At 37.7% G+C, this 26,812-nt stretch overlaps 1 protein-coding gene and 1 long non-coding RNA gene across 9 annotated transcripts in view; one reads left to right on the top strand and one right to left on the bottom strand.

The window, feature by feature from the left end:
• UBR5 (ubiquitin protein ligase E3 component n-recognin 5) overlaps window positions 1-26,812 on the top strand; it is a 136,874-nt gene that overhangs the window by 60,211 nt on the left and 49,851 nt on the right. For all 8 annotated transcript variants that reach the window (XM_047088956.1, XM_047088949.1, XM_047088951.1 and 5 more), the window contains exons 10-22: window positions 7,628-7,744; window positions 7,825-7,935; window positions 9,025-9,179; window positions 9,956-10,073; window positions 13,276-13,460; window positions 16,166-16,275; window positions 17,110-17,222; window positions 18,590-18,733; window positions 18,830-18,941; window positions 19,452-19,606; window positions 19,852-20,049; window positions 24,228-24,438; window positions 25,614-25,740. In XM_047088956.1, coding sequence (XP_046944912.1) covers window positions 7,628-7,744; window positions 7,825-7,935; window positions 9,025-9,179; window positions 9,956-10,073; window positions 13,276-13,460; window positions 16,166-16,275; window positions 17,110-17,222; window positions 18,590-18,733; window positions 18,830-18,941; window positions 19,452-19,606; window positions 19,852-20,049; window positions 24,228-24,438; window positions 25,614-25,740 — 1,856 coding nt within the window. The remainder of the gene's footprint in view (window positions 1-7,627; window positions 7,745-7,824; window positions 7,936-9,024; window positions 9,180-9,955; window positions 10,074-13,275; window positions 13,461-16,165; window positions 16,276-17,109; window positions 17,223-18,589; window positions 18,734-18,829; window positions 18,942-19,451; window positions 19,607-19,851; window positions 20,050-24,227; window positions 24,439-25,613; window positions 25,741-26,812) is intronic.
• On the bottom strand, window positions 1,616-17,973 carry LOC124519025 (uncharacterized). Its single transcript, XR_006963971.1, has 5 exons — window positions 17,091-17,973; window positions 11,195-11,521; window positions 6,980-7,124; window positions 6,079-6,205; window positions 1,616-2,185 (listed from the first exon to the last, which is right to left on the bottom strand). It is a non-coding gene; the product is annotated as an uncharacterized LOC124519025 (long non-coding RNA).

Below are 26,812 nucleotides of genomic sequence, written 5' to 3' on the forward strand. Positions count from 1 at the left end.
CGTGATATCTTGAGACTGTGCAGACTTAATAACACTTAATGTGTTATTTCCTTGATGTTTAGACATCAAGGAGGAATAGGAGTGTGTGAAACAAAATATATCCTTCCTGTACCTTTTTTTCCTATTAAACCCCTAATTTAAAATATTTGCACTGGAAAAGATCTACTTTTTATTAGCTTATGATTGAAATTTAGATATAAAAAATGCAGTTTAGGGAAAAAATAGCTTAAGCCTAATCAAACTCTTAAGCATTATCATAGTTATCAACAAATACCAGTAGTTGACCATATTGGCCCCCCCCCCCCCAAAATTGGGGGTAGTGATCTCTGGGAAGTACAAGGGTTTTGGTGGAGGGGAGCTTGATGTGTGATCAAGTGTCAGGTGGAGGGTACAGGGAGATAAAGGGTGTTGTCAGCATTCACTACTTAGAAGTAATGTCTCTTTCTTTCTTTTTTGGGTGAGGAGAGTTAAAGAATGCCTGCCAGCTTAACTTCAGAAATGACTTAATCCAGTATTTTTAAATTGGAAGTTTGCGTAGTAACCATAGTATCTTCACTCTTCATTGTGTTGGGGTACATGAGAAATTCCATTGGTTAATTATCTTCTGGATTAGTACTGACTTTTCCCTACTCCCTATTTAGAGAAACAGCAATTTCTTCAAAGTTTCACCATTTTGTAGGCTAATAAAGTTTCTTTTATAGTTAATATTGAACTGAAAATATTTCAGGTAACCTTAAACTTTAAATATTTCTATGAGTTATTCCTTGAGTTGAATGTCAAAGCTAGTATAAGAGCATACTTGGGAACTCTTGTGCACTGTTGGTGGGAATGTAAATTGGTACAGCCACTTTGAAAACTAGTATGGAAGTTCCTCAAAAAATTAAAAATAGAATTAACATATGATCCAGCAATTCTGCTTCTGGGTGTTTATCCAAAGAAAATGAAAACACTAACCCAAAAAGATACATGCACTCTCGTGTTCACTGAAGCATGTACAATAGCCAAGATATGGAAATAACCTTAAGTATTCATCAGTGGATGATAAAGAAGATATATAATACATACATATACTCATATATACAATTGAATTTTGTTCCACTATAAAAAAAGGGAAATCTTGCCATTTGTGACAACATGGATTGTACCTCAGTGGCATTATGGCGGGTGAAATAAGTCAGAGAAAGACAAATGCTATATGACCACTCTTCTATAAGAATGTGGAATCAAAAAAACAACACAAAACACAAAGCTCATACACACAGAGAACAGATTGGTGAGTACTAGAGGCAGGGGGTTGAAAGGTAAAAAGAAAAAGTTTTAAAAATTGTTAAGTAGGCATAAAAATTTTTCCTTTATTAATTTTTCAGTACCTTAAAAATATAAAAATTAGAAATTATTATAAGGATGTCTTCATGAAGACAGGTGAAGGTCAGTCGTTATTAATTTAGTAGCCTTGATTAAATGCATACTTCCTTTTTTTTTTTTTTTTTGAAGCTTATTTATCTATTTTGAGAAAGAGGGTGAGTGGCGGAGGGACAGAGAGGGCAAGAGGGAGAATCTCAAACAGACTCTGTGCTGCCAGCACAGAGCCCAACGCGGGGCTTGAACTCCTCAAACCGTGAAATCGTGACCTGAGCTGAAACCAAGAGTCAGATGTTTATCTGAGCCACCCAGGTGCCCCACTGCAATCTTTGTGTTAGGCCTTTTGCTTAGGTGTTAGGGTAAGAGTTTTGTAGAAGGCAGAACAATGATATTAATGCTTTGGAGTAAGTACCATTATAGAATTAGGTACAGGAGGCTTTGGGGAATCCTAGGAGGCCAGAGTGATTGCCGAGTGTGGACTCTGGAGTCAGATTGCTGGAGTTCATATCCTGGCCCTGCCACTTACTAGCTGTGTGGCCTTGGTTAAGACCTTTAACCTCTCTGGGCCTTTGTTTCTCATGTATAAGATGAGGATAATAATGGGTTTTGCCTTGTGAGATTGTCATGAGAATTAGATGACCCATTATATGTAAAGTGTAAAGAACAAGGAGAACAAAGGGTCTTTGTTCTACAAAGAGAACAGACAGTTTCTGTAAGTCATGGATGGGTGAGACCCCAGCGGCAGCATCTGGGTATTCCAAGTGGGTCCATGTGGCAGTATTTTGAGCGCTGGATTCTCTGCTGGTACAGAGTTGAGCACAAGCTGAAAGAGATACGACCATGTCCATTGTCTGACTTGGCTAAAAAATGCAAGAAATGAAAACATTTTATTGCTATAATAATGTAGCATAATAAAAAATTAATGGGTTGTCTGTATCTACCTAAGGGAGAGGTGGAGGGAGGGCCTCTAAGTCCAAGTTCCTCATGTTCACAGTTGAACCAGCCAAATCTATACTGGTTTCTGCATAGTTTTACCCCAGAATGTCAACTTTTTTATTACGCTGCCCTGCCTCTTCATCCATCATTCCTCCCTCCCTCCCCAGCATACCACTGTCCCTCATTCCTGTCCTTCCTCCTGTTTGCTTTTTGTACTTTATATTTCTGGAAGTAGCTGTGATAATTCAGTTACTTTGGTAAGAGGATGCAATCTTCCCATTAGGTGATTATCTCACATAGCTTCATTTCACTTCTCAGTTCTGAAATTTAATTTTCTCAGACTAGAAATTTAGTTCTATGTGCTGAATGTCTACATGTAAAATGTAGCTATATATATATATTTATGCCAGCCTACTTCCAACAAGAATCTAAGGTGACTTATAAGGGAAAAAAGATGCAGCTATAGTCACGAAACACTGTTACCAAGAGAATGCACAGATAAGAGGGAAAAACAGACGTGGGAGGGAGAAGGAGGAGTAATTACACAGAAATCCATGCTGAGTAAATCTGCTGAAACTGAACATAAAAACTTTGCTTTGTGCCCCATAATGCTTTCAGTTTAAAGCACGCACATATCCTTTATTTTTAAGCAAGTTGTTGGAGAAGAGTGTGGTGAGAGTTGTGTCGTGGGTGATGAAGAAACAAACTAATGGAGCAAGTCAGTGATGTTAATTTGCAGTCCTGTCCCTTACTGTTGTGGACCTGTTTTCATATGGCCTAAGAAAAAAGGAAAATATATTCACATTGGTCTTTTGAACTGCAGAGTTGCATGTGATTCTCTGTTTGTTTGAATGGTGTTGAGAGCAAATAGGCCATGACATCTGGTTCCTTACTTAAGCTATTTGGAGCAGCCTCACTGTTGGAACCAGTTGACCAAACTTGTTGATCATATTGCTTCACCTTCAGGGTTCTAGAAGGGCAAGTTGAGTGGGGAGAGGTCTTTGTTGTTGTTGTGTTATTGACACTTGCATGTTGCAGGTAGTAAGTTCCTGTTAAGAATTAGCTAAATGTCTCACAAACATAATTTAAAAGGAGAAGTTGTCATAGAAAGGAAACGAAGGCAGGCATAAGGAGACTAGGGAAAGTGGATAGGCAAGGAGAAATGAAGTGTGAATAACTAAAGTTGATCAAATTGCACGTTGTAACCCTTGGTTATATTCCATCCACTTCAGGCATAATATGTGATAATGTTGCTGTTGGTGCTGGTACATCCTGGGAGAGGTAGTGTTGGCTGATGGAACATTTTTTTAAAGAGATGAAAACCAAGTTTTATGGGAGAAATATAGGAATAGAAAGGCCAATGTTTTCAAAATAGAAGTCACTAAATATAGATGTGGTCAGCAGGAATTTACACTGCTGCTGGACTACATGCCTTTTTTTTTTCTTTTCAGTTTTGGCCCCTACATAATTTCTATCATTTTTGACAGATTTCCATCTCCTTTTGGGGAGACATTTCTAGTTTGATTGATGGCCTCAGTTCAGTTATTTATTGTTATTCAGACAGTTGCAAATTTATTGAGTAGCTTCAACTTCTAGTGACTTGATTTTTGTTAAAAAAAAAAAAATAGGGCTACAAAGTGCTGATCTTTCAGGAAACATGCACATCTACTTTTTCCAGTTGGGTTGAAGTAGGCCCTAACTTGCTCAGAGGCAGCCATTGTTATTTCATAAATACAATAAAAACAATGTTTTCTATGACGTTATAAAATGAGTAAGCTAAAATACTGTTCTTTTCTGTTGTGTTTGATTGTTTTGTATTTCTTCACATAACAAATCTAAATTGGGCGAGAAGCGATAGGTGATTATTCCATCATCTTCCTTTGGTTGGACACACACATTTTCCACATTTGTCCGTAATGGATTTTCAGTGCCTTTGGCATTCAGTTAGTTCATTCAGGACTTACCTTGGGGAACGTTGGTCTGTCTTGGAGGATATAGGTAAAGTCACTTCTGAGAGGCTTTGTGCGCCATGTTCTTGCTATAGGGATGATTTGTTCAGGATTGTATTGCTCTGGCAAGGCATTTTACTTGGAGAAGTTGGGGTTAAAATTCATTTATTCATTCAGTTATAAGAGTGTTCTTACTGTGTACCATGTGCCAAGCTGGCCTTTGGGAATGTAGAGGTGAGTATTATATGGCCCCTCTCAGTGGGGAAGACATACATTCACATACAGTATAATGTGTTCACAGTGTGTGATCGGTGGTAGACTTGAAGGTGTGAATACAGTGCTTAGAGTTTCACAGTGGAGAATGACTAATGCCACCTGAGAGATTTGGTAGAGACTTCACACAGGAGATGATATCTGAGCAGCATTTTTAAGGTTAAGTAGGCAGTGACTAAGATGCAGAGGCATTCCAAGCATATCAAGCATGGGCCTAGAGTCAGGAAAGGGCATGGTGTGGTTATGGAACAATGAGAAATCCAGTGTGGGTAGGGAGTAGAAAAGAGCAAGATGGAGCAAGACTGTGAGTGCCCCCCGGCAACTTGCCACGGGGTTAAGATGGTCTGCAGTCACTAGGAAGCAGAGTTCTTAGAGAAGTAACATGACGGGATCCATGGGGTTCTGTTGGTTTTTTATGAGGTGAAGGCTCTTGGCATTGTAGGAGAAAGATAGGAATAGGAAAAATCTGGAGTCTGTTCAGAGACTGATAGAATTGTCATGGAAGGGAATTATGAGCATCTCAACTAAAGTAATGGCAGTGGAGATAGAGGAAAGGAAGAATCTAAGGAATTTGAGGCAAAGGCAGTACTGGTTGACTAGTCACTACATTGTTAAGAGAGAAGAAGAGGAGGTGATGAGAGGGCCCAGGTTTTCATGTCTCTCCTCTGTTACAGGGTGGGTGGTGGATGTCATTCATGGAGAGAGCAACTGCAAAGGATATGCAGCTTTGGAGATGATGAATTTATTTTGTAGATGTTAGGGTGCTTTACGACATCCAGTAGACAACTCTTGCAACAGGTTAGTTTGGAGGTAGGAGATGTACATGTTTAATAAGCATGATGCCCCAATGGCTGCTGTCAGTTAGGCTGAGGGTGGAGCATATTTGAATAAAGGAACAGGGTGGAATCTGGGGCAGGGAGTGGATGGTGGTATGAGGGAGATGAAGAAAATAGCCATGAAAAAAGAAGGAAGACCAATAGGGAATAGTGACCTATGAATAGGGACAGGAGAAATTCCAGAACAGATGAACAGGGTCAAATGGTTTGAAGAGTTTAAAGAGAAGATGGGCTAATTAAATGCATGGGGCATTGATATGACTGTTGGAGGTGTAGTTGTACCTCTGAGTGAAAGCTGGTAAGGTGAAACATGCCAAGCAATTCACTTTACCATGAGTAGGATTGAAGGAAGGATTAGTTTGGTTGATTGTTGGGGTTATGAGAGAGTGTTACATCCTGTGTGTGGGGCTTACCCTTAAATAAGAGAGAAGGACACTTCTTTCTCTGAGATGAAGGCGGGGAGGAGAGGAGAATGGTGTGTTTTTTTTTTGTTAAATCTATAAGTAGGAATATTCAGCAAGCTTGTGTTTTTCTGGGTAAAGTAGAAGGTGAAGTTGGGGGCAGAGTAATCATAGTTGAATTTGAGCACTAATTTGTGCTGGGCTGTGTGCTGTCTACTTTATATATGTTACTGTCTTTTGGCTTTTATTCTCCCCCCATATATATTATTAAACCCACGTTAGAGGTAAAGAAAGGGGGTTCAGAGAAGTTATAAAACTTACCCAGAGTCACATACTTGATAGTTGTTGGATCCAGGGTTTGGGCTCACTTGGCTTGATTCCATCATCCTTTAACTGAAGGGAGGAGAAGGAAGTGTGAGGTAGAGATGTTAGGATTTGATGCAGCCACCTTGGAGAGAGTAGACACAGGTTTTCAGATACGCTTGGCGAAGGATAAGAGAGGAATTGGTAACTTGGAGAGTTTCAAATTTGGTCTCTCCTGTCCTTCTGTGGAAGTGACTCGACGATAGGGCTGATTGGTATTGGTAAAATAGAAGGTTAAAATTTGGGTTCTTTCGGTACACCTCTGCAGCATAACCTGTTGTTACATTATAAATCGTGGCAGACTTTACAGGCTTTAGCTGACCGGTGTAACCCATCTGACCAAATAAGATTGGAATTTGACAGAAAAGCAAAATGACACCATTAGTTTAGCCAGAATTCCAAAGAGAAGCAGTGCTTAGATCAGTAGCAAAAGTACAACCAAAAATCTCTTAATGGCAAGTTTTGCCATGTGATTTCTGGGTAGCTTCATGACTCTGATCATGTTAACATTATGTTAAAAATAATACTGATACTGGGGCACCTGAGTGGCTTAGTCTGTTGATGGTCTGACTGTTGGTTTCAGCTCAGGTCATGATCTCATGGTTCGCGGGTTTGAGCCTGTGTCAGGCTCTGCTCTAAGGGTGTGGAGCCTGCTTGAGATTCTCTCATTCACTCACTCGCTCACTCTCTCTTTTTCTCTCTCTGCCCCTCCCCTGCTCTTGCTCTCTCGCTCTCAAAATAAACAAACATAAAAAAATTATTGATACTGTTCATTTACATTTATTGTCAAAGATTTTTAGAATTTAATTGCATTTAACACCTGGCATGTGCATCACCTTAAAACTAAATGAACTCTCACCTTAAAAAAAACAACGTAGACGTTTGTTTCAGCAGCTTGGAAGAGTCTAGAGAGAAGGAGTCTTCTGTCTTGACACTTGATTTTTCCAGCTTATTGTTTTCTTCATTTATTTGGCACATTTATATCACCTACCATGTGCACTGTTCTAAAAAATGGGGATACAGTGGTGAACAAGACAAAGCTTATATCCAAGCGAATAGACCGTAAATGAGTAATACGGTATTGTGAATATACTATTACTATCATAAGGTAGTATAGTTGTGAAATGCTGTCATCTACAAAGAAAGCAGAGTAAGGAGGTGGAATATGAGAGTGGTGGTTTTGTAGGTAGTGTGGTCAGAGGTTTCATTTGAGCAGACTTGATTAAGGATAGGGATTGAGTCACTGAGAAGGCAAGAGAATACCAAGGACATGACAGGATCCTGCGGACATGGTCTAGGAGCTGGAAGAAGGCCTGTGTGACTGAAGGACAGTGATTTCACAGAGGAAGCCAGGGCTGCATTACGAAGGGCCTTACAGGCTGTGCTGAAGACTTTGCACAGCTGTGGTTTATATGTTTACTGAATTAATCCCGATTTGATGAAGTGATTAAAGTGATTAGGTTTGGCCAGTTGTACTTACACTATTGTATTATTTTTTACTTTATAGGATGGAACAAAGTTCATCTGTATTGGGGCTCTGTATTCTGAGCTTCTGGCTGTCAGCAGTAAAGGAGAGCTTTATCAGTGGAAGTGGAGTGAATCTGAGCCTTACAGAAATGCACAGGTATTTTATATTAAGCTTTCATCGAATGGTTCTATATATCAACATACAAAAGAGTGATCATTTTTCTTGTGCTTTCTAAGAATCCTTCACTGCATCATCCACGAGCAACATTTCTGGGGCTAACCAATGAGAAGATAGTCCTGCTGTCTGCAAATAGCATAAGAGCAACTGTAGCTACAGAAAATAACAAGGTAGGAAATACTTTGCATTCGTTGAGAAACATTTCATGCTTCAGTTCTTGGTTTTCTTCCTCTCCCTCTGCCCCTTTTCCATCTTTTAATTTTCTCTCTTTCTAAATCCACAACTTCAAAGCATCTCAAGCCTAAAGAGAGTAATCCAGTATATAATCTTTTTGTTGCTGATTTATCCCTATATTATAATCCAACTTTAGAGGTGGCTTTTTCCCTTAAGGAAAGGACAAAATATTTGAGATAAGTGCTAACAAAAGCTGTCAGAGATGGATTGGGGAAGTATGTGGGTATTTTGCCTTGGATTCTCTTTGGCTTTAGAGTCACTAAATTTTTTTTTTTTTTTTATGTATTTATTTTGAGAGAGAGAGAGAGAGCGAGAGCGAGCGAGCGTGGGGGAGGGGCAGAGAGAGAGGGAGAACTCAAGCAGGCCCTGTGCTGTCAGTGCATGAAACTGTGAGATCATGAAACTCATGAAACTGAGACCATGAAACTCATGAAACTGAGATCATGACCTGAGCCCAAATCAAGAGTTGAACGCTTAATTTATTGAGCCACCCAGATGCCCCTAGAGTCACTAAATACTTTTTAAAATTGTTGTAGCAAATGTTTACTTTTGATTAATTTCTTTGAGATGGCTTTAGACGATCATTTCAATAACTGCTACTTCAATTTATTTGTGTAAGGAAAGTATTTTAGATTCTTAATTAAGAACCTTTTGGGGCGCCTGGGTGGCTCAGTTGGTTAAGCGGCCGACTTCAGCTCAGGTCATGATCTCACAGTCCGTGAGTTCGAGCCCCGCGTCAGGCTCTGTGCTGATAGCTCAGAGCCTGGAGCCTGTTTCAGATTCTGTGTCTCCCTCTCTCTGACCCTCCCCTGTTCATGCTCTGTCTCTCCCTGTCTCAAAAATAAATAAAACGTTAAAAAAAATTAAAAAAAAAAAAAAAAAAGAACCTTTTCTGAATTACTTATTTTTCTGGCATTTAGCTCAAAACATTTTAGAATTGTAGTCCGTAGAGTATGTATGTTGTTTCCTAGTTTTGACTACAGTCCTTTCTTATTTATTTAAGCCTCTAATATTTTACTCTTTAGGTTGCTACATGGGTAGATGAAACTTTAAGTTCTGTGGCTTCTAAGTTAGAGCACACTGCACAGACTTACTCAGAACTTCAAGGTGAACGGATTGTTTCTTTACATTGCTGTGCCCTTTACACCTGTGCCCAGCTAGAGAACAATTTATATTGGTGGTGAGTAACACAGGGAGGGGGAATTCCTTATCAGTGAATGCTTTTATGTGCATAGATAGGTGCTTTGAGAAGTGGAATACCAACATGAGAAGGTTGGTCAAAAGATAATGCTTTGTAGAGAGGGAAATTTCACTTTGGAACAAAGTAACACTAAAAAAACTTATAAAAGTAACATACTTTAGTGATTGTAATTATGGAATTTTACAAAAGTATAAAGTGGAAACAAAAATTACGTATCATCCTGCAACCTGAAGGTAACTACTGTTAGCATTTGGAAGTATTTTAAATCTTTCTTTCCTATACATAAATATGTACTTTGCTTTTACATAATTGGAAACCTAGGCTATCAGGTATTTTTTATGCTTTTTCATTTAACAGTATTACTTAAAATATAATTAAATATAAAATATAATTACAGTATTTCATTGGATGTATATTTTGTGTCTTCCTTTATTCCTTTACTATTAGGGACTTTAAAATGTATTTTTTCTGTTGTGTTTTAAGGAGTTTAGTAAATCTGCATTGGCAGAAATAATATGTAGTGGAATCTACTAATGAAATAAAATTATTTGGAAGAAAATTTCAGGTGATCAATTTTCTATAAAATTTTAATCCCTAAAGGTTTAATAAAAACAGGACCAGTTATGTATTAAAGCTATGCTCAAGTTATGATTAAGAATAAGTTGTAAATACAACAAGCAAAAATATTACATGTAATCTCAGACTAATAGGCTTCTTTGCTGCTTGTTTGACCAATTTATACTTTTTCTTTTCAGGGGTGTAGTCCCTTTTAGTCAAAGGAAAAAAATGTTAGAGAAGGCTAGAGCCAAAAATAAAAAGCCCAAATCTAGTGCTGGTATTTCTTCAATGCCGAACATCACTGTGGGTACCCAGGTAAGTGATTAGGGGACGTTGTTACTCTTCAAAATCACTTTCTTCCTCTTTAATTAATTCCCTTCTAAGCAGTTTTATAAATGAATGTTATTTGAAGGACCAGGTTCCAATAGCATGTATATGCTTTTTTATTCAATAGTTGAGTGACATGGAGATTCTGCCCCAGTGTCACAGTAGGTTTCCTTATGGGGCAGATTTGCCTAATTTTAAGAATCATTTGGTACTTGAATGCAAGAGTGTGGAGCTCCTGGGACGTTCCTTCAGTTTGTCTGGTGGTAAGGCCTGGGGTTGATTATGTTAACAAGCATCCCAAGTGATAAACAGCCAGGCAGTTTTGAAAGATCCTGCTCTTGGGGATGTTGTCAGCATAGGGCAGGAGGCTTCCTCAGATCTCTGTTTCCACCAGAGATGGATTCCACTCTGAGATGGTTTTAGGCTTCTATGTTATAGAAGGTGATTTTTCTAATACCTCAGTGGATCAAATTGTGGTTGGTTCAAGGACTTCTGGCTCCTCCATTCTTTCAGGGAGTAAGTAACTATCACAACAGATTGAATGCGGAAGCACACGTGGAATCAAACCGTCTTCTATTAAATATTAAGAGATTTGCAAAAATGTAAACAGTGCCACTTTTCTTGCTATTTTTTTTTGAAAATCAGTTTTTTATAAAATTGTTTATATTAACATGACATTTATTACTGTGAAGTATTTAAAAATGTCTCAATTTTAATTACTAATGCATTAAATACCAGCTAGATAGGACCCAAATAAACAAAATATTTTTGGGTCCTCAGTAATATTTAACAGGGAAAAAGGGCTCTGATACCAGAATAGTTTGAGAACTGTTGTTGTTCTTTTCATTCATTATCTTGAGGATAGTTTATCTTGAGGATAAAAATTGGTGTATATTCTAGCAAGCACTACAATGACTATTTTGTAAGATCTAGGAAATACAAAATGTAAGTTATCCCACCTTGTAGTGATAAGGAAAAGAAAAATTCAAAGTGCAAGATGACACATCGTGTAATAAAACTACCATTTGTCTGAGTGCGAGGGATTATAAAGTGCTTAAAGAGTTACTACTTCAGTTGTTACTTTTCAACAAAACCCAGCTTATACGTACCCGTTTTGTGTTTGTGCCTCTATGTTGTTGTTGTTGTTGTTCTTGTCGTCGTCGTTGTTTGGTCCTAGTTGTGGTTATCTTATTCTGACTTATTTCTTGCTTGGCCTCCCAATTGGGAAGTGTTTAGTGATTACCCATTATTTTGAATATTCTTCTTCAGCCTTCATTATTTATTTCAGTTGTTTTGGATAGGAGCTTCAAAGAGCTCCCCTTTTCCTGGTTAGTCCAATTACTGATTTCTGTTGTTCTTAAAGTTCCTTGTTCACTGGACTCACTTAATAGCAAGATATCCTCGCATTTGCCTTATTAGCATGGAGGATGATGTTGCTACAGAGAGAGAGAGCAGAAAAAAACACTTTAAAGGTGCACTGAAGAAAATTTTTAAACGGAATAGCTTGGAACTAAATTGCTAAGAGATAGGTATATTAAAATATTTTGGTATAGAACTAAGATTTTATTTTAAAGCTGTGGAAAACTAGAGATTTAAGATAGTCATAGCCACAGAATAAGGAAAGCCTTCGTGTGTTAACTGTTGATTACTTAGAATTATCAGCTACACCTACACTCTGAGATCATAATGTTGAGAATGATGTATTTAGCAGTTATCCATTGACACGTCTCGTTATACGCTGGACCCCAAATACACACCACCTTGTCTTTAAGGTGATTTATTTTTTATAAGAAGGCACTAATAAATAACCTATCTTCTAATCTTACCACATTTCTCTTTAAAATACAGTCTTCTTTCTTATTGATCCTCTTTCAGACTGTAAGCTTTCACCAGTCTTCTCTGAAAATTTGTGGGTGAAACTTCCCTTTAAGTCACAGCTAAGCAGGACATACCTTTTTCCAGAAGTCAGCTCTTCATGAACTGTACATTCTAAGCCACAGATCTATATTTAGTGACGCATAACTATCTGATGGAACTGCAACTCTGCTCCAGGATTTCCAGTTGTGATACTACTCAAATGTATCAGCGTCTTCTGTGTCACTTACAGTTAATTATAAACCACCACATGATCTTCGTATGTGCCACTGTCAAGGACAGCAGAATACTTCATTACTGGGTGACTGAACAGAATGTCCATGAGATTGAGCTGTTGGAGAACTCAAAAGAGATGTCCAGAAATAATCTTTCTCTCTCATTTGGAGCTATTCTTGGTGTGTTTGACGGTGCCACCTTGCAGGTTATTGCTTTCAGAGTATATGACCTGAGGGAGCTCCTCGGCAGTGAGAAGTTGCAGGTTATTTACTCCTGCACTCAATTAACTTCTAACATTGACATCAACACACTCTTTTTTAACGTAAGAGAAAACTTATGTTATCCAGTGAAGCTTTTGGTTTGTAGAAAACAAGTCTTTTGGGGGAAAGAAACCCCCATAGAGATGAAGTTTATAGAGCCTGTATAATACATGGCATCGTGAATTAGGAAAGTCATTTCAGATGTTAAGAAACTGACAGAATGTGTAATTATTTTGTTATTTTTTTTAATGACAGTCTTTAAAAAAAGTTCTTTGCTATTTCTATTCTGTTTCTTTATAGCAAAATGGTCAGGATATTTGTTGCATGAAATTTGTTAGGCTGTATGAATTTTTTTTTTTTAATGTTTATTTTGAGACAGAGCATGTGCATGTGAGCCAGGGAGGGGCAGAGAGAGAGAGAGAGAGAGAGAGAGGGGGAGAGAGAATCCCAAGCAGGGATTCGATTCTGCAGGCTCTGCACTGTTAGCACAGAACTCACATCGATCTCATGAGCTGTGAGATCATGATCTGACTTGAAGTCAGGAGTTAGTTACTTAACTGACTGAGCCACCTAGGCAGCCCTTTTGCATGAAATTTTAAAGTTTTTTTTTTTTTTTTTAACAAATGTGCTAAAATAATTACTGCTCCTTAATTTTGGGAACAAATTCTTGATAGAGATAATGCTTTTAAGACAATGCTTTAAGAGCCTTACTTGATTGTGTAAGATTGTTTTTGGAAAACCTAGGAAATAATACTTTTATGTGTTGTATTTTTATGCATTTGGAACAACTCTTCTAGTTTTGAAAATGTCATCTTGATGATTTTTCTTTTGTTTGCTAGGTGTGCTTAAGGAATAATCCTCTTTATCATGCTGGAGCAGTTGCATTTTCAATTAGTGCTGGGATTCCTAAAGTTGGTGTCTTAATGGAGTCGGTTTGGAATATGAATGATAGCTGTAGATTTCAACTAAGATCTCCAGAGAGCTTGAAAAGCATGGACAAAGCTAGCAAAACTACTGAAGCTAAGTAAGTACTGTACTGTAATGAATCGTGATTTTACACCAGTTTCTAGTTTGCTATGTATACGAGAGGGGTAGTCAAGGCAGACTTAGAGGTGTGCAGTGACCTAGAAAATTGCTACCGTGGTGAGGTCTTGTGAAGATGCCCAGAAGTTTTGCAAGGAATTGGTAAAATTTACTGTTTGCCACTTGGTTAATATTTGTATATTATAGTTGTTCTTGATGTTCAGCAGCTAGAATGACCATATATAGAGTTCTCTTTTGATATCTTTGTTTTGTCATTAGAGTGTGTCCTTTGCCATTACTGTGTGGAAGAAGAATATGTTTAGCCTTATCTCTATCAGGCCATCTTTGCCCTCCTCTCTCCCTGTGTAATTATCTTAATTTCTACCTAATGTCTTAACTGCATCTTGATCCTTGAAAGGATTTTATAAGTTAACATTCTGGAGAGGGAAGTTCTGTAAAGGATTTGCAGACTTTCGGGGTGGAGGGGTATGTGAACAGAGTTACCACTGAATTGTGTGGAGCCCGCATGCAGAGGCTGGCTTATTGTTTGGGAGTCAAGTATATAGTTACTTAACACCTGTACTTTTAGAAGCATCTATAAGTATTTGTGTGTGGTATAATTTGGTTGTTTGGTACATGAACTTCAAACCTTTAATAAAGTTTTTAAGTAACTTTTTTTTCTTAATCTTATAAAAATATGTAACCATTATAGAAACATAGATGAGTAATAGCATCACATTCCAGAAACAGCATTTTAATATTTTGGTGTCTTTTTTTTTTTTTAATTTAACAGGCATTAAAAAGAAATGGGGATTGTACTATACATCTAGGTTTTTAAAATGCTGAAATTTGTTTGCTCAAATGAGTGTAATGATTGTAAATTTACTACCTTTTTTGCTATTTCTCTTAATGTTAAAAATGCAAGTTGTAATTAAGAAAACACAGGGATTACTGTCAGAGAAAGACAAATATCGTATGATTTCACTCATATGTGGAATTTAAGAAACCCAACAGGTGAACATAGGGAAAGGGAAGGAAAAATAAGATAAAAACATAGGGAGGCAAACCATAAGAGACTTGTAAAGACAGAGAACAAACAGGGTTGCTGGAGGGGAGGTGGGTGGGGGAATGGGCTAAACGGGTGATGGGCATTAAGGAGGGTACCTGTTGGGATGAGCACTGGGTGTTACACTAATGAATGAATGAATCACTGGGTTCCTGAAACCAAGACTATACTGTATGTTAACTAACTTGAATTTAAATAAGTTAATTAAAATTAAAAAAATGGATGACTACTAAATAAGTTAAATACTTTTTAATAAAGCAACGCTACTGTAATTTATGCCAAATTAAGACTTTTTTGCTTTGTTGTCGTGATCTCTCTCTCACCGTCCCTGTCTTGTTATACATAATAGATTTATAGACTTCCTCTATAATTACATTGATTTTTATCCTAAAAATAAATGTGACAAAACACATTTTCATTTTTTATGAAATTTTGTAAAGAGTGATTGAAATGTTTTTGATGTGCACAAATATAAATGAGTTTATATTTAACACATAGAATATGCTACTGGAATCGTGTAATTTATAAAGTTTTTCAGTATCTTCCTTGAAATTTGCCATCTGTATGAATAAACTTTTAGTAAAAGAGCTTATTGAAATTTAGTGTTAAGAACATAGTCATTTTCATGTGAAAGACTCTTCTTTGCTAAGTGTTGAGATGCGTTCAGTTTAATGGAATGCTAGTGATTAGTCAGTATCAGCCTGTTTCCACCATCACGAGATTTGCAGAGCAGCCATGAGTGTTCATGTGTACTTGTACTAAGCACTTCGCCAAGATGCTGGTGAAAATGATACTGGTTTACTGTGGACTGTTTCTAAACTCAGGTGAAATTCCTGGTGGGGATAATAGACTAGGGGGTTAAGATGATGGCCTTGGTAACAATATTTATAACAGATTTCTTAGTAATAGGTGACTTTTCTGACTAAAAATTGACTTCTGCCTTTTAAGGACTAAGATATATATATATATGTGTGTGTGTGTGTGTGTGTGTGTGTGTGTGTGTGTGTGTGTGTATATATATATTTTTAATCATCTGTAGAATATTGTATAGTTGCTGACTGTAGTTATCTTCCTAGGTATAATGAAAGAATTCAGTGACAAAGGATAGTTTATTCTGTAATTTCTCAGTTAGGTTATAACAGGTGATGGTTCTTCATCAGATGGTTCAAGAATAAATTTTTGTAAACCATGCGAGTTGAGTTCCTTTTTTGAACTCTTAAGAAATTAATGATAGATCTAGTTGGTATTTTATTTATTTTCCTTTATCATTTCTCAATTAAATTGCTATGTCCAAGTCAGGGTTTACTGAAGTGTGAAACTTGTTTGCTCAAGAGCTTGTAATAATTGAGTGTAGTTTTTGTTGTTATTCATAGATAAAGCTTATCTGAATCATTGTTCAAAGTTGTTGATAGCTTTATATGGTGTAGTTTTCTTTCCTTTCTTTTAAAAATATTACTAAGAATTTGAAGTATGCACCGTGTACCTTTTTCAGTACCTGGAGTACCTAGAAATAGACCATTTTGTACAAGTTTTAATATTTCATTCCCTTATAAGAATAAACTTGATTCTAAAAAATAAACCATCTGACAAGTTCTAATATTTCATTTTCCTAATAATGAGAATCTTATTTCTAATCTCAGGCCTGAAAGTAAGCAGGAACCAGTGAAAACGGAAATGGGTCCCCCGCCATCTCCGGCCTCCACATGCAGTGACGCGTCCTCAATCGCCAGCAGCGCATCAATGCCATATAGTAAGTTTTATGTGTAGTGTACGTTGGTCACAGTAAGGTCCCAGGCAGAGAGCTGGGTGCAGTCTGTTTATGATTTGAGGCAACTTCTACCATTTTCAGTATTTTTTTGTATAAATTTTGTTTCTAATAGTTAGATTTTATGTGTATGAGCAGTTTTATTTAAATGAAAAAATAGTATTTACAGTGTTGCCTATTCCTGTTGTTTTTTAGAGTTCTATTGAGTTTATAATTTGTAAAATGCATTGCAGTGATAGTGGGAAATAACTGCCACTAATTAGAATATTTTCCCACCTTTGTGGAGACTGTTTTTATTATAAATTGGTTATGGCTTGGTCCCAACTTGTGCTCAGAATTTGCAGAATTTATAAACCTAGACTCACTACTGCACATTGGATTTAAGGAGTTTTTTGAACGGTCCTCAAAATAAATTTATTTTATAGTGTATTTGCTTTGCCCTTGAGGAAGTTGAAGCTTAATAATTACATGATAGTTTTAAAAACAGACCAACAGATCTTTTTTTTTTTTTTTTTTTTACCTTCATCAGGTAACTCTAATTTTAAGGGTTCAAAATAAGTTTTTTATTTCTTCTTTGTGTGTTTGCAGCAGTGTTAATATCATTAGGCATTAACAGACGTGATTTTTGCTACTAAGTCATTTGAAGTGGAAATTGGTCATAAAACGTCAATTCATAAAGTGGTAGTTCACAGAATTGTTATTGAGATATCTCAGTTATGTATCCCTTTACAAATGATCTTTTTTCATATATTTAGATGAAATCTATAAAGTCTCTTTCACATTTTCTTTTTGGTACTTACCATTTTGTTGTTGTCTAAGAACGACGACGGTCCACCCCTGCCCCGAAAGAGGAAGAAAAGGTGAACGAAGAGCAGTGGTCTCTTCGGGAAGTCGTTTTTGTGGAAGATGTTAAGAATGTTCCTGTTGGCAAGGTTTGTTCAAAACGTCTAAGAGTTAGTTACTCCCAGAACTAGAACAGTATTGGTTATCCAAGAATTTATGGTTGGTGAGTGTTCATCAGCCCTTTCCTCAGAGCTGCTCCATTCCTCACCTTTAGTGAGCCCTTAACCTGTTGCAGATAGCTTCTGTTCCCGAAAGATGAATAGATGATTATGAGGCCTCTTCTTGAGTATTTATGGTGATATATTGCCTTTTTTTTTTTTAAGTGTTATTTTGGAAGAATTTTAGGTTTGCAGAAAAATTGCAGAGATTATATTACTTTTTGATGCAGTCCATTTTTTGGAACTATCAGAGAGTTCTGAAGGAGAGATCCTCTTCCATAACACTTAACAACTTCCCTTGACATTTAAAAATCTTACTGTCTTCAAGTCACTTCCAGTTTCTTTTCCCTTCTTTCTGGAGAGGGTTTCTTGCTTTCTAAGAAACCCAAGTGGGTAGAGTCCATCAGCTAAAATGCAATTTCACCTTTCTCTCCACACATACTAAAAAACAAAATGGAACTATATCTGCAAAGTAAAGGTTTTTCTGATTGCTCATTGTTTCTGAATTGATGGTCTTTCATTTGTACTTTAGGGAAAGAGTAGATACGCCACGCCTTGCAATTTACAAAGGCCTTTCTCATATATGATTCCATTTGATTCTCAAAATAGAACTGTAGCTTATGGGCAAGTGTTTCTTCTGAGAAGATCACACTGGCTCAAAATCAGAAGCAGTTAGTAGCATAGGTAGGACTCAAGTATTCTGGTTTCAAGTCCTGTGCTCATCTTTCTGTACATTGCTGACTCTCTACCCGTGCTGTTCAAAATGGTAGCCACTAGCTATATATGTGACTAATTTATTAAAATTGAATAACATAAAAAGTTAGCTCCTCAGTCACATCAGCTCCATTTCAGGTGCTTCATAGCCACTTATGCTAATAATGGTTACCATATTGGGCAGTGCAGATACGGGACATTATCATCGTCACAAAAGTTCTTTCACACAGCGGGGCTCTAAACTAGTAAAAAGCATAATAAGCTTTTTTGGGGGAGCATTTCATGGGTTATACTTAATTTTTATAGCTGATTGCTAAACATCCCAAAGACTGTAAGCGCTGGCTATGTGGGTCAGTATTTCTTTAGAAAATAAGTCTCAGATACAAACATCAACAATAAAGCTTTGGTGAGTCTGTTTAGGTACCCCCCCCCCCCAGTTCAGGTTAATTTTATAACTTGGTGATCATTAAAGAAATAGAAGAAATTAAATGCCTTCAGTATTAAATTAGTTCAGTGAACATAATTTGCATATTAATTTCATATAAGTCGGTGGTAATATTCAGCATATTTACCTGTACTTCCAGGTGCTAAAAGTGGATGGTGCCTATGTTGCTGTAAAATTTCCAGGAACATCCAATAACACAAACTGTCAGAGCAGCTCTGGATCAGATGCTGACCCTTCTTCTCTCCTGCAGGATTGTAGGTTACTTAGAATTGATGAACTGCAGGTAGGTGTAGAGGGATCACTCAGCAGGTAAATGTTGGCACTGACTACTTGAGTGTGTTATGGTTTCTGAGAGCGAGGTTCCTTTTGTGTCATGCAGGTTGTCAAAACTGGTGGGACACCAAAAGTTCCTGACTGTTTCCAAAGGACTCCTAAAAAGCTTTGTATACCTGAAAAAACAGAAATATTGGCAGTGAATGTGGATTCCAAAGGTAAAGATTTTGTAACATTTTCACCTGGCATACTTTATATCCTATTAATATTTGTGTAGTAAATGGGTGTAGGCTAGGAGCTGCCTGGGTGGCTCAGTTGGTTAAGCGTCTGACTTTTGATTTCAGTGCAGTTCCTGATCTCAGAGCTCATGAGATAGAGCCCTGCATCGTGCTCTATGCTGACAATGTGGAGCCTGCTTGGGATTCTCTCTCTCTCTCTCTCTCTCTCTCTCTCTCTCTCTCTCTCTCTCTCTCTCCCCCCCCCCTCTCCCTCTCTCCCTCTCTCTCTCCCCTTCCCCCCCCCAATAAATAAATGAATATACTTAAAAAAAAAAGGGCATAAAATAAGTGATTTGGGGTGTTTGGAAGTTTTGTTCCTTGTGTATAATGTTATGGAATGAGATAAATCTACATTTCACATGTGACCAGAGATGTTAAAATTTGGCAGGTACTTACTGGAGGTTATTAAAGATGCATAAATTTTTTTTTTACATTTATGTGTTTCTGAAGGTGTGCATGCTGTTTTGAAGACTGGGAATTGGGTACGGTACTGTATCTTTGATCTTGCGACAGGAAAAGCAGAACAGGAAAATAATTTCCCTACAAGCAGCATTGCTTTCCTTGGCCAGAATGAGAGGAATGTAGCCATTTTCACTGCTGGACAGGTACTGAGGTTTACTTTTGCTTGTGAAAACTGATGGGACAACATTGGCATTTTTGTAAAGCCTAAAGTTGGGCTCTAATTTGCTTGTTATTAAACTACTGAAGAATTTAGAATATCGAGTACAATTAGTACTGGGTTTCTTATTTGGTTAGCATAATCTAATATGAAAATAAATATACCTGTTGTAAAAATCAAAGATCCATTTTTGATTGGGAGCCAGATTTTATTATTTTCCCTCTATTATAGGAGTCTCCTATTATTCTTCGAGATGGAAATGGTACTATCTACCCCATGGCCAAAGATTGCATGGGAGGAATAAGGGATCCTGATTGGCTTGATCTTCCACCCATTAGTAGTCTTGGAATGGGCGTACATTCTTTAATAAATCTTCCTGCCAATTCAACAATCAAAAAGAAAGCTGCTATTATCATCATGGCTGTGGAGGTAACTTGACTTTTGAAACTACTTGACATTTTAATTCACATGATACTGCTAGAAACTAGGGAAACCAATCAAATAGATTAGTTGTTGACCCTTCTCTATAGGTGGTAGTAGTTTATTAAGACAAGAGAGATGAGTGAACCGTAGGTGGCAGTGTAAGTGTTTGAGTTAAGGCGTGCACAGTGCTGTAGGAGCACAAAAGGGAGGGATATCAATCAGACTGTGACTATAGAGAAGGCTTCTCATAGGAGGCGATGCCTGAACACAGCTTTGAATAGTCAGGGGTCTCCTAGACACAAGGTGAGGGCGGGAAATGTTATCCTTGGTGCCAAGTCTTTGTGAATCTTAATGTTTTGGAAGACCACGTACATTGTTGATATAAACAGAAGGTAGGGCTTATATGGGTCAAGTGAGTGGCAAGTGCGGAGACTGGAGAAAGGCACTGGGGTACCTGTGTGCTAACCTAAGGGGTGTGAGCTTCCCCCTGAAAGCTAGGAGAAGGATTTTAAACTGGCTTTTTAAAAAAAGGATTAGCAGTGGGTGGAGAACAGAAGTGTAGAGACCAGATGAAGAAACAAAGTAAGCTTGAAATCTTGGAAATGAAGAAGAGGGAATGGATTTCAGAGTTCTTAAGAAAGTAGATTCTCTAAAGCTTGGTGCCAATCTTCAGCAGTAAATGAAAGGAAGGAGTTATAAAGCTTCTTACTTGGGTGTGTGGTTGGTGGGGAGAGGAAAAATAGGAGGAAGAAAATGAATGCTGGAAGAGGATGAGTTTAGTTTTGAACATGTTGTAGCTGAGGTGTTTATTAGATGTGGCGGTGGTACCGCTGGAACTTATTGGAGCAATTTGAGCAGAGATTGACCTGATTTGACTTAACATTTTCACAGGATTGCTGCTGACCTGCTGAGAATAGTAGGGGACAGTGTGGAAGTAGGGAGGCTTGTGAGGGGGGCTACTGAAACAGTCCGGGTGGGAGGGGAAGGTGGCTTGGCCCAAGAAGTAGAGCTGTGAGGGAGAAGGGATTCATTCAATTCTAGGTATATTAGATAGGCTGACGGTAGAGCCAACAGGATTTGCCAGTGGCTCAGTATAGGGTGTCAAACAGAGGAAGCAATAAGGCCAAAGATTCTGAAGGAATGAAGTTGGCATTTATAGAGATGGAGACTAGGGATGAAGCAGATTCAGGAGGGAGGAGGGGCAGACAACAGGAATTTGGTTTTAGACATGCAGAGTTTAAAGTGCTTGTCAGATAGGTATCCAAGAGAAGGTGGTAAATAGTTAGATGTGTAATCCTGAAGACCCGGAGCAAGATGGAGAATTAGACATAGGAGCCTACAGTACATCTGTGATATTTAGAGGAATTACATGGAATGAGATTACCAAGGTTGTGGAGAAGAGGTCTAAGGACTGAGCTGTCAGAATAGCATCAGCATGTAAATACAGGGAGATAAAGAGGAACCTGCATAAGAGACTGAGAAGGACAGCATCCACGGGGTTGGAGGAAAACTAGAATGAGTGTTGTCTTGGAAGCCAGGTGACAAGCATGTGTCAAGTAGGATGCAGTGATCAACCATGTCTGGTGATGCTGTGGGCCAGGCGAGGCAAGTGCTGAAGAGTGACTGGGGATTTGGCTCCATCTGGGTCATTCTGGACAGTAGGGATGAAAGCCTGATTAGAGTGAGCCATGGAGAAAATGGAAAAAGAACTAGAGATCAATATGGACAGCTCTTGTGAGGAGATTTTCTATAAAGGATGGAAAGTAGAGCTTAGTATGAGGGCTTATTTACCCTTTATTAGGTTGGAGGTGAAAGCAACTTGTTAGAATTGCACCTAAAGTAGTCTGAATCCAGGTAGTCCTGAGAGCTTCCCGTGAGCTTTGTGTATAGAGACACAGTGCTTGTATTCTTAGTTTAGTTTTGATTGCAACCTACTAGACTGGAGGTTATAGACTGGTAGGGGTATGATTCAGGAGGTGGCCATGGCCTGAAGTTGGCCTCTAGAAATAACCTTCATATCATTTTAAAATTCGTAATTGGTTGCCAACATTTAAAAACCACAGGATTTATTTTTAAAATCCAGATTTTTAATTCTTAAAAAATGAGACTATCTGGTAACATTGGGCCACCATAAAGCCATTAACGTGTCCCCTTTAGAGGCTGTATGTGGTCTCTCCAATTTATTGCAGTTCCTGATACTTAATTGCTTGGAGTCTAAATGTTGCCATTTATTTATGATGCAGTTTATGTTATCTTTTTACCCCCAGCCTCCTCCGCTCATTTGTATTACTTCAGATGCATCTGTAGGCATTTGGTTCTGTGACCCCTGCACTCTGTCAGCATCTCAAGGGTAAAGATAAAATGTGTCATCATCCCATGGGTAGGGGTAAAGTGTGCCATCATTTATCTTTGTACCTCAGCGAGCAGGGCTTGGTGCACAGTAGACCTGCAAGAAATGTTTTACTGAACTCTCTCTGCCTTTTGCTGTAAGAATAAGTGACAAATACAATATATAGTGATGCAGAGTAAACTCTTTTGCTTCTAACACAGTCATTGTGGTATTGATAACTCTCAGGGTGAGAGCCCCCATATAAAGCAGGTTGGAGATAAGGGTTCCCTGTAGCTACTTCCAACCGAATGACTGATTGGCTGCTTGAAAACATTTTATGTCACAGAGTATGCAGCAGAATATCTTGACTATTTACTTTCAAAAGTAGTGTGCTTTTTATTCTTGGGAGAGACTTTGACATATTCTCTTAGCGTATTAATTACTGCATATATGTCACTGGACTTGGGCAAGTTTAATCTTGTGTGTCCCACCTCATACTTTTGAATTGGAGCTTACCACGTATGGGGTCACCTCAGAGTCTTAGTGCGCAATCACAATAGCCTATCTCAGGTACTAAAATGTGGCAAATACTGGAAATAGTTTAACTGTATTTTTTGTCTTGCCTCCACCCCTTACCCACCCCTTCATACACTTTGGGGGAGGGATGGGATATTTAAGTACTTTGGGAGAGAAGTGGCAAGTTGTTCAAATGCACCTTTCTTCTTCCCTTTGTATTCCCGAACACTCTTTTCCCAGTTCTTAATTCTAGTTGAAATTTACAAGTTCATCTGTAGTCCAAAACTAATGCTTTATATTTAGTCCAATAAGTGTCCCTTAACTATATAGCGTTACATTCTGAAAGAAGTACATTTGAACTCCTTGATATGTTCATGCTGTGTCTTAGTCTGTTCAGGTTGCTATAGACTGACTGGCTTATAAACAACAGAAATTTCTCACAGTTCTGGAGGCTCGAAGTCCAAGATCAAGGCGTGGGCAGATTTGGTATCCGGTGAGGGCCCACTTATTGTTTCATAGACAGCCATGTATTCTCATATGGTGGGAGGGGAAAACACTGGTTTTTTTCAGCCCCCATTAAGGGTATTAATCCCATTCATGAAGACCCCACCCTTGTGACTTAATCATTTTGGAAAGGTCCCACCTCCACACACCATCACATTGGGGAATAGGTTTCAACATACGAATTTTGGGGGCCGTAAATATTCAGTCTATAGCATGCTGTTTCTCATGTAATTAATGACATGTTCTATAAATTATTAATGCTACCATGTCTTTGACAATGAAGTTACATTAGTTGTAACCTCTGAGGGATTGCACCTGTCGTGGTTTCTGGGGGAGTTGAAGGTATTGGTTTTCATGTACTGCAGTGTGATACAACGTTTATGAGCATAAGGGGGTATGTGTAAGCCTGTATAAAATACACAGAATGTATACCCTTTGCTTAATTGGTTAATAGTACTAATAGGGTTCTAATTTGATAATTACATAAGAAATAATATAGACCAGGTGTCGGCAAAATGACCTGCTGGCCAGATCCAGCCACTCCCATTCATTTGTGTATTGTGTATAGTGGCTTTCCCACCATAGCCGCAGAGTTGAGTTAGTTGCAAAAGCTGAAAATATTTACTGGTCCTTTACAGAAAATTTATACAACCTTCTCTATTCCTGTGAATTGTACATTCTGCTTAAAGGGCACCCTTAATTTTAACTCCTTTGGCAGGCTACCTGAAATTGTCTCTCCTTACTTGCAGAGCTGATTATATTATTATGTTTTTTTACATGTGTGATGTGCTATTCAAATTCATTGAAGTTTTTTTCGTAATTTGTCTGAGCACAGAAACAAACCTTAATGCAGCACATCCTACGCTGTGACTATGAGGCCTGTCGACAATATCTCATGAATCTTGAGCAAGCGGTTGTTTTAGAGCAGAATCTACAGATGCTACAGACGTTCATCAGCCACAGATGTGATGGAAACCGAAATATTTTGCATGCTTGTGTATCAGTTTGTTTTCCAACGAGCAATAAGGAAACTAAAGAAGAAGAGGGTGAGAATAAGAACTATAACAAGGTCTTTAAAAGGAATCTTAGGCAGTTTTGGGGTGCCTGGGTGACTCGGTTAAGTATCCAACTTCGGCTCGGGTCATGATCTCACGGTTGGTGAAGTCAGGCCCCACATCTGGCTCTGTGCTGACAGCTCAGAGCCTGGAGCCTGTTTCGGATTCTGTGTCTGCCTCTCTCTCTGCCCCTCTCCTGCTCACACTGTCTCTCTCCTTCAAAAATAGATAAACATTAAAAAACTTTTAAAAACAATAATAGGAATTTTAGGCAGTTTCAAAAATATAACACTGAAAAGGAAATTACTATGAAGAATTTGTGTGTACTTTTTTCTGTTTTGTAAAATCTAGGAGTTTTGACATTTCTTAGAAGGTGAAGATGCCCGTCTTCTTATTAGGATGAGTATGTAACATAAGCAAATAAATTTTTATCCGTGTGTTTTGTTGTCTTGAGTTCTATTCTTTGATAAATACAGACATTATATGCAATGCTTAAAATGAGATTTAATGATTTTATAATAACAGATGACTTTTATTACCATGAGAATTATGTAACAAATTAAGGCAAGTTATATTGAAGCCATCTTTATCCCAGTTTTCATAATGTAGAGGGAAAAATAACCTAGTGAGTTATGAGATGTTTTTGGAAAAATAAGGTTTTTTGCCATAAAGGTTTTAGTTGGCTACATGAAGGGGAAATCTGAAAGTCTAAAAGTGCAACTGGGTGATTCATAATGTTTTTCTTGATTTTGAATTCTGCCAGTGACATTCTGTGGCTGCATTTTTGAGTGGTGGTTTACTTCCTTATCATTAAAGGGGGATGAGTAGTATATAAACCAAGGCTGAGGTACCGAATTATGGGTCTTTTTCTCCCTTGGTAGTGAAAGCTAGATTTCAGTCTACTTATGAATAATCTTATGTTTGACCTTTGGGGGTTGAAAGTTAAGGCAGAATAAGGAAATAACTCACATATTAAAAATCATAGTTAAATCTGTCTTCAGTGTCTGTTGCTCTAAGGAGGAAAAAATTAAGCTATTCATTATCTCTAGTATGTGAATTAGAGCACTAAAGTACAGAGTAGTTAGCATTTAATGGCCTATACATACTTAATCTCTTAATTATTTTTGAAGTTTAAATTAATCCTAGTTTTTTCTCTTGTATTTCAGAAGCAGAGCGCTCTGAAAGAAATACATTTGCAGAAAGGCTTTCTGCTGTTGAGGCCATTGCAAATGCAATATCCGTTGTTTCAAGTAATGGCCCAGGTAATCGGGCTGGATCATCAAGTAGTCGAAGGTAATGTGATTTTTACCAGGAAAGTTTAATTGGCGGAAACAGAATCCAAGTTCAGAAAAATACATCTTTCACCTATCATTTGCATGAATTGACAGGTCCTTTTGCTTTGTTTTTGTTCCTCCAAATATCACCCTGGGAAAAAGATCTGATAATATCTAATTAGATTTTAAGTGTAGAACAGTAGGACCTAGAATGCTTCAGAAACTTGAGATAATTTAGGCATGTAGTTCAACCTTGATTCTTTGGATGTGTTTTAAGTTTATCACCCTTGTTTCCTAGGAAATTACTTTCTTTAGTTCGAGAACAAGTAATAACAATAATGGAAAGAATTTCAATCTTTTATTTTCAGATTACTTATTTAGATCAATTTCTCAGATGTCTTAATGATCTGGGAAGAAACGAAAGGCTGGTGTGTATTATGAATGTTTGGTATTTAAAATTTTCAGCTCTCTGGGCTGTGGGATGGACAAACCTTAATAACATTAAAAATCACTAGGTGTTTGAATAGATGAAGAATATAAAGAATTCAGGATATAGTTTCTTTTTTTCTTTCCTTTTCTTTTTTTTTTTCTGAAGGAAAAAGCACATGTATATTAGACACGAGAGCCAGAGTTCTTGGACACTTGACAGATCACTGACGGAAGCACTGCTCTCTGTGCTAATGTGATAGGTTGTAAAGTCTACTTAAAGAGTCTCTTTGCCTATTTTCTGTTCCATATCCAACTTTCCCTTTAAAAATGATTCTTCTAAAATTGGTACCAAGTTGATAGCTTCCCGGGTTCAAAAATATCCTGAAATGAAATTTATCAAAAACTATTTATGGGTGACCAAATTGTAATTTAAAACAGTACAAAGACCTTATATAGACGATACAAAATGGAAATTATCACCAGCTTATTTGTTTAGGACTACACTAGGTAGACGAAGTGTTTGGTCTAAAATGGAAAGCAACTTAAATTCTTCTTGAAGAAATTAGTGTCTGAATTATTTCAGGTATTTCATTTCCTCAGGGAAAATACAGGTGCAGATCAAGTTGGACTCTGATATGGTTGGTCCAATGCCAGTGCTGCCA

Source organism: Lynx rufus, unplaced genomic scaffold, assembly GCF_022079265.1.
Source record: "Lynx rufus isolate CCGP_SWC_20201006 ecotype Redwood Valley unplaced genomic scaffold, mLynRuf1.p SCAF_26, whole genome shotgun sequence".
Classification (NCBI taxonomy): Eukaryota; Metazoa; Chordata; class Mammalia; order Carnivora; family Felidae; genus Lynx; species Lynx rufus.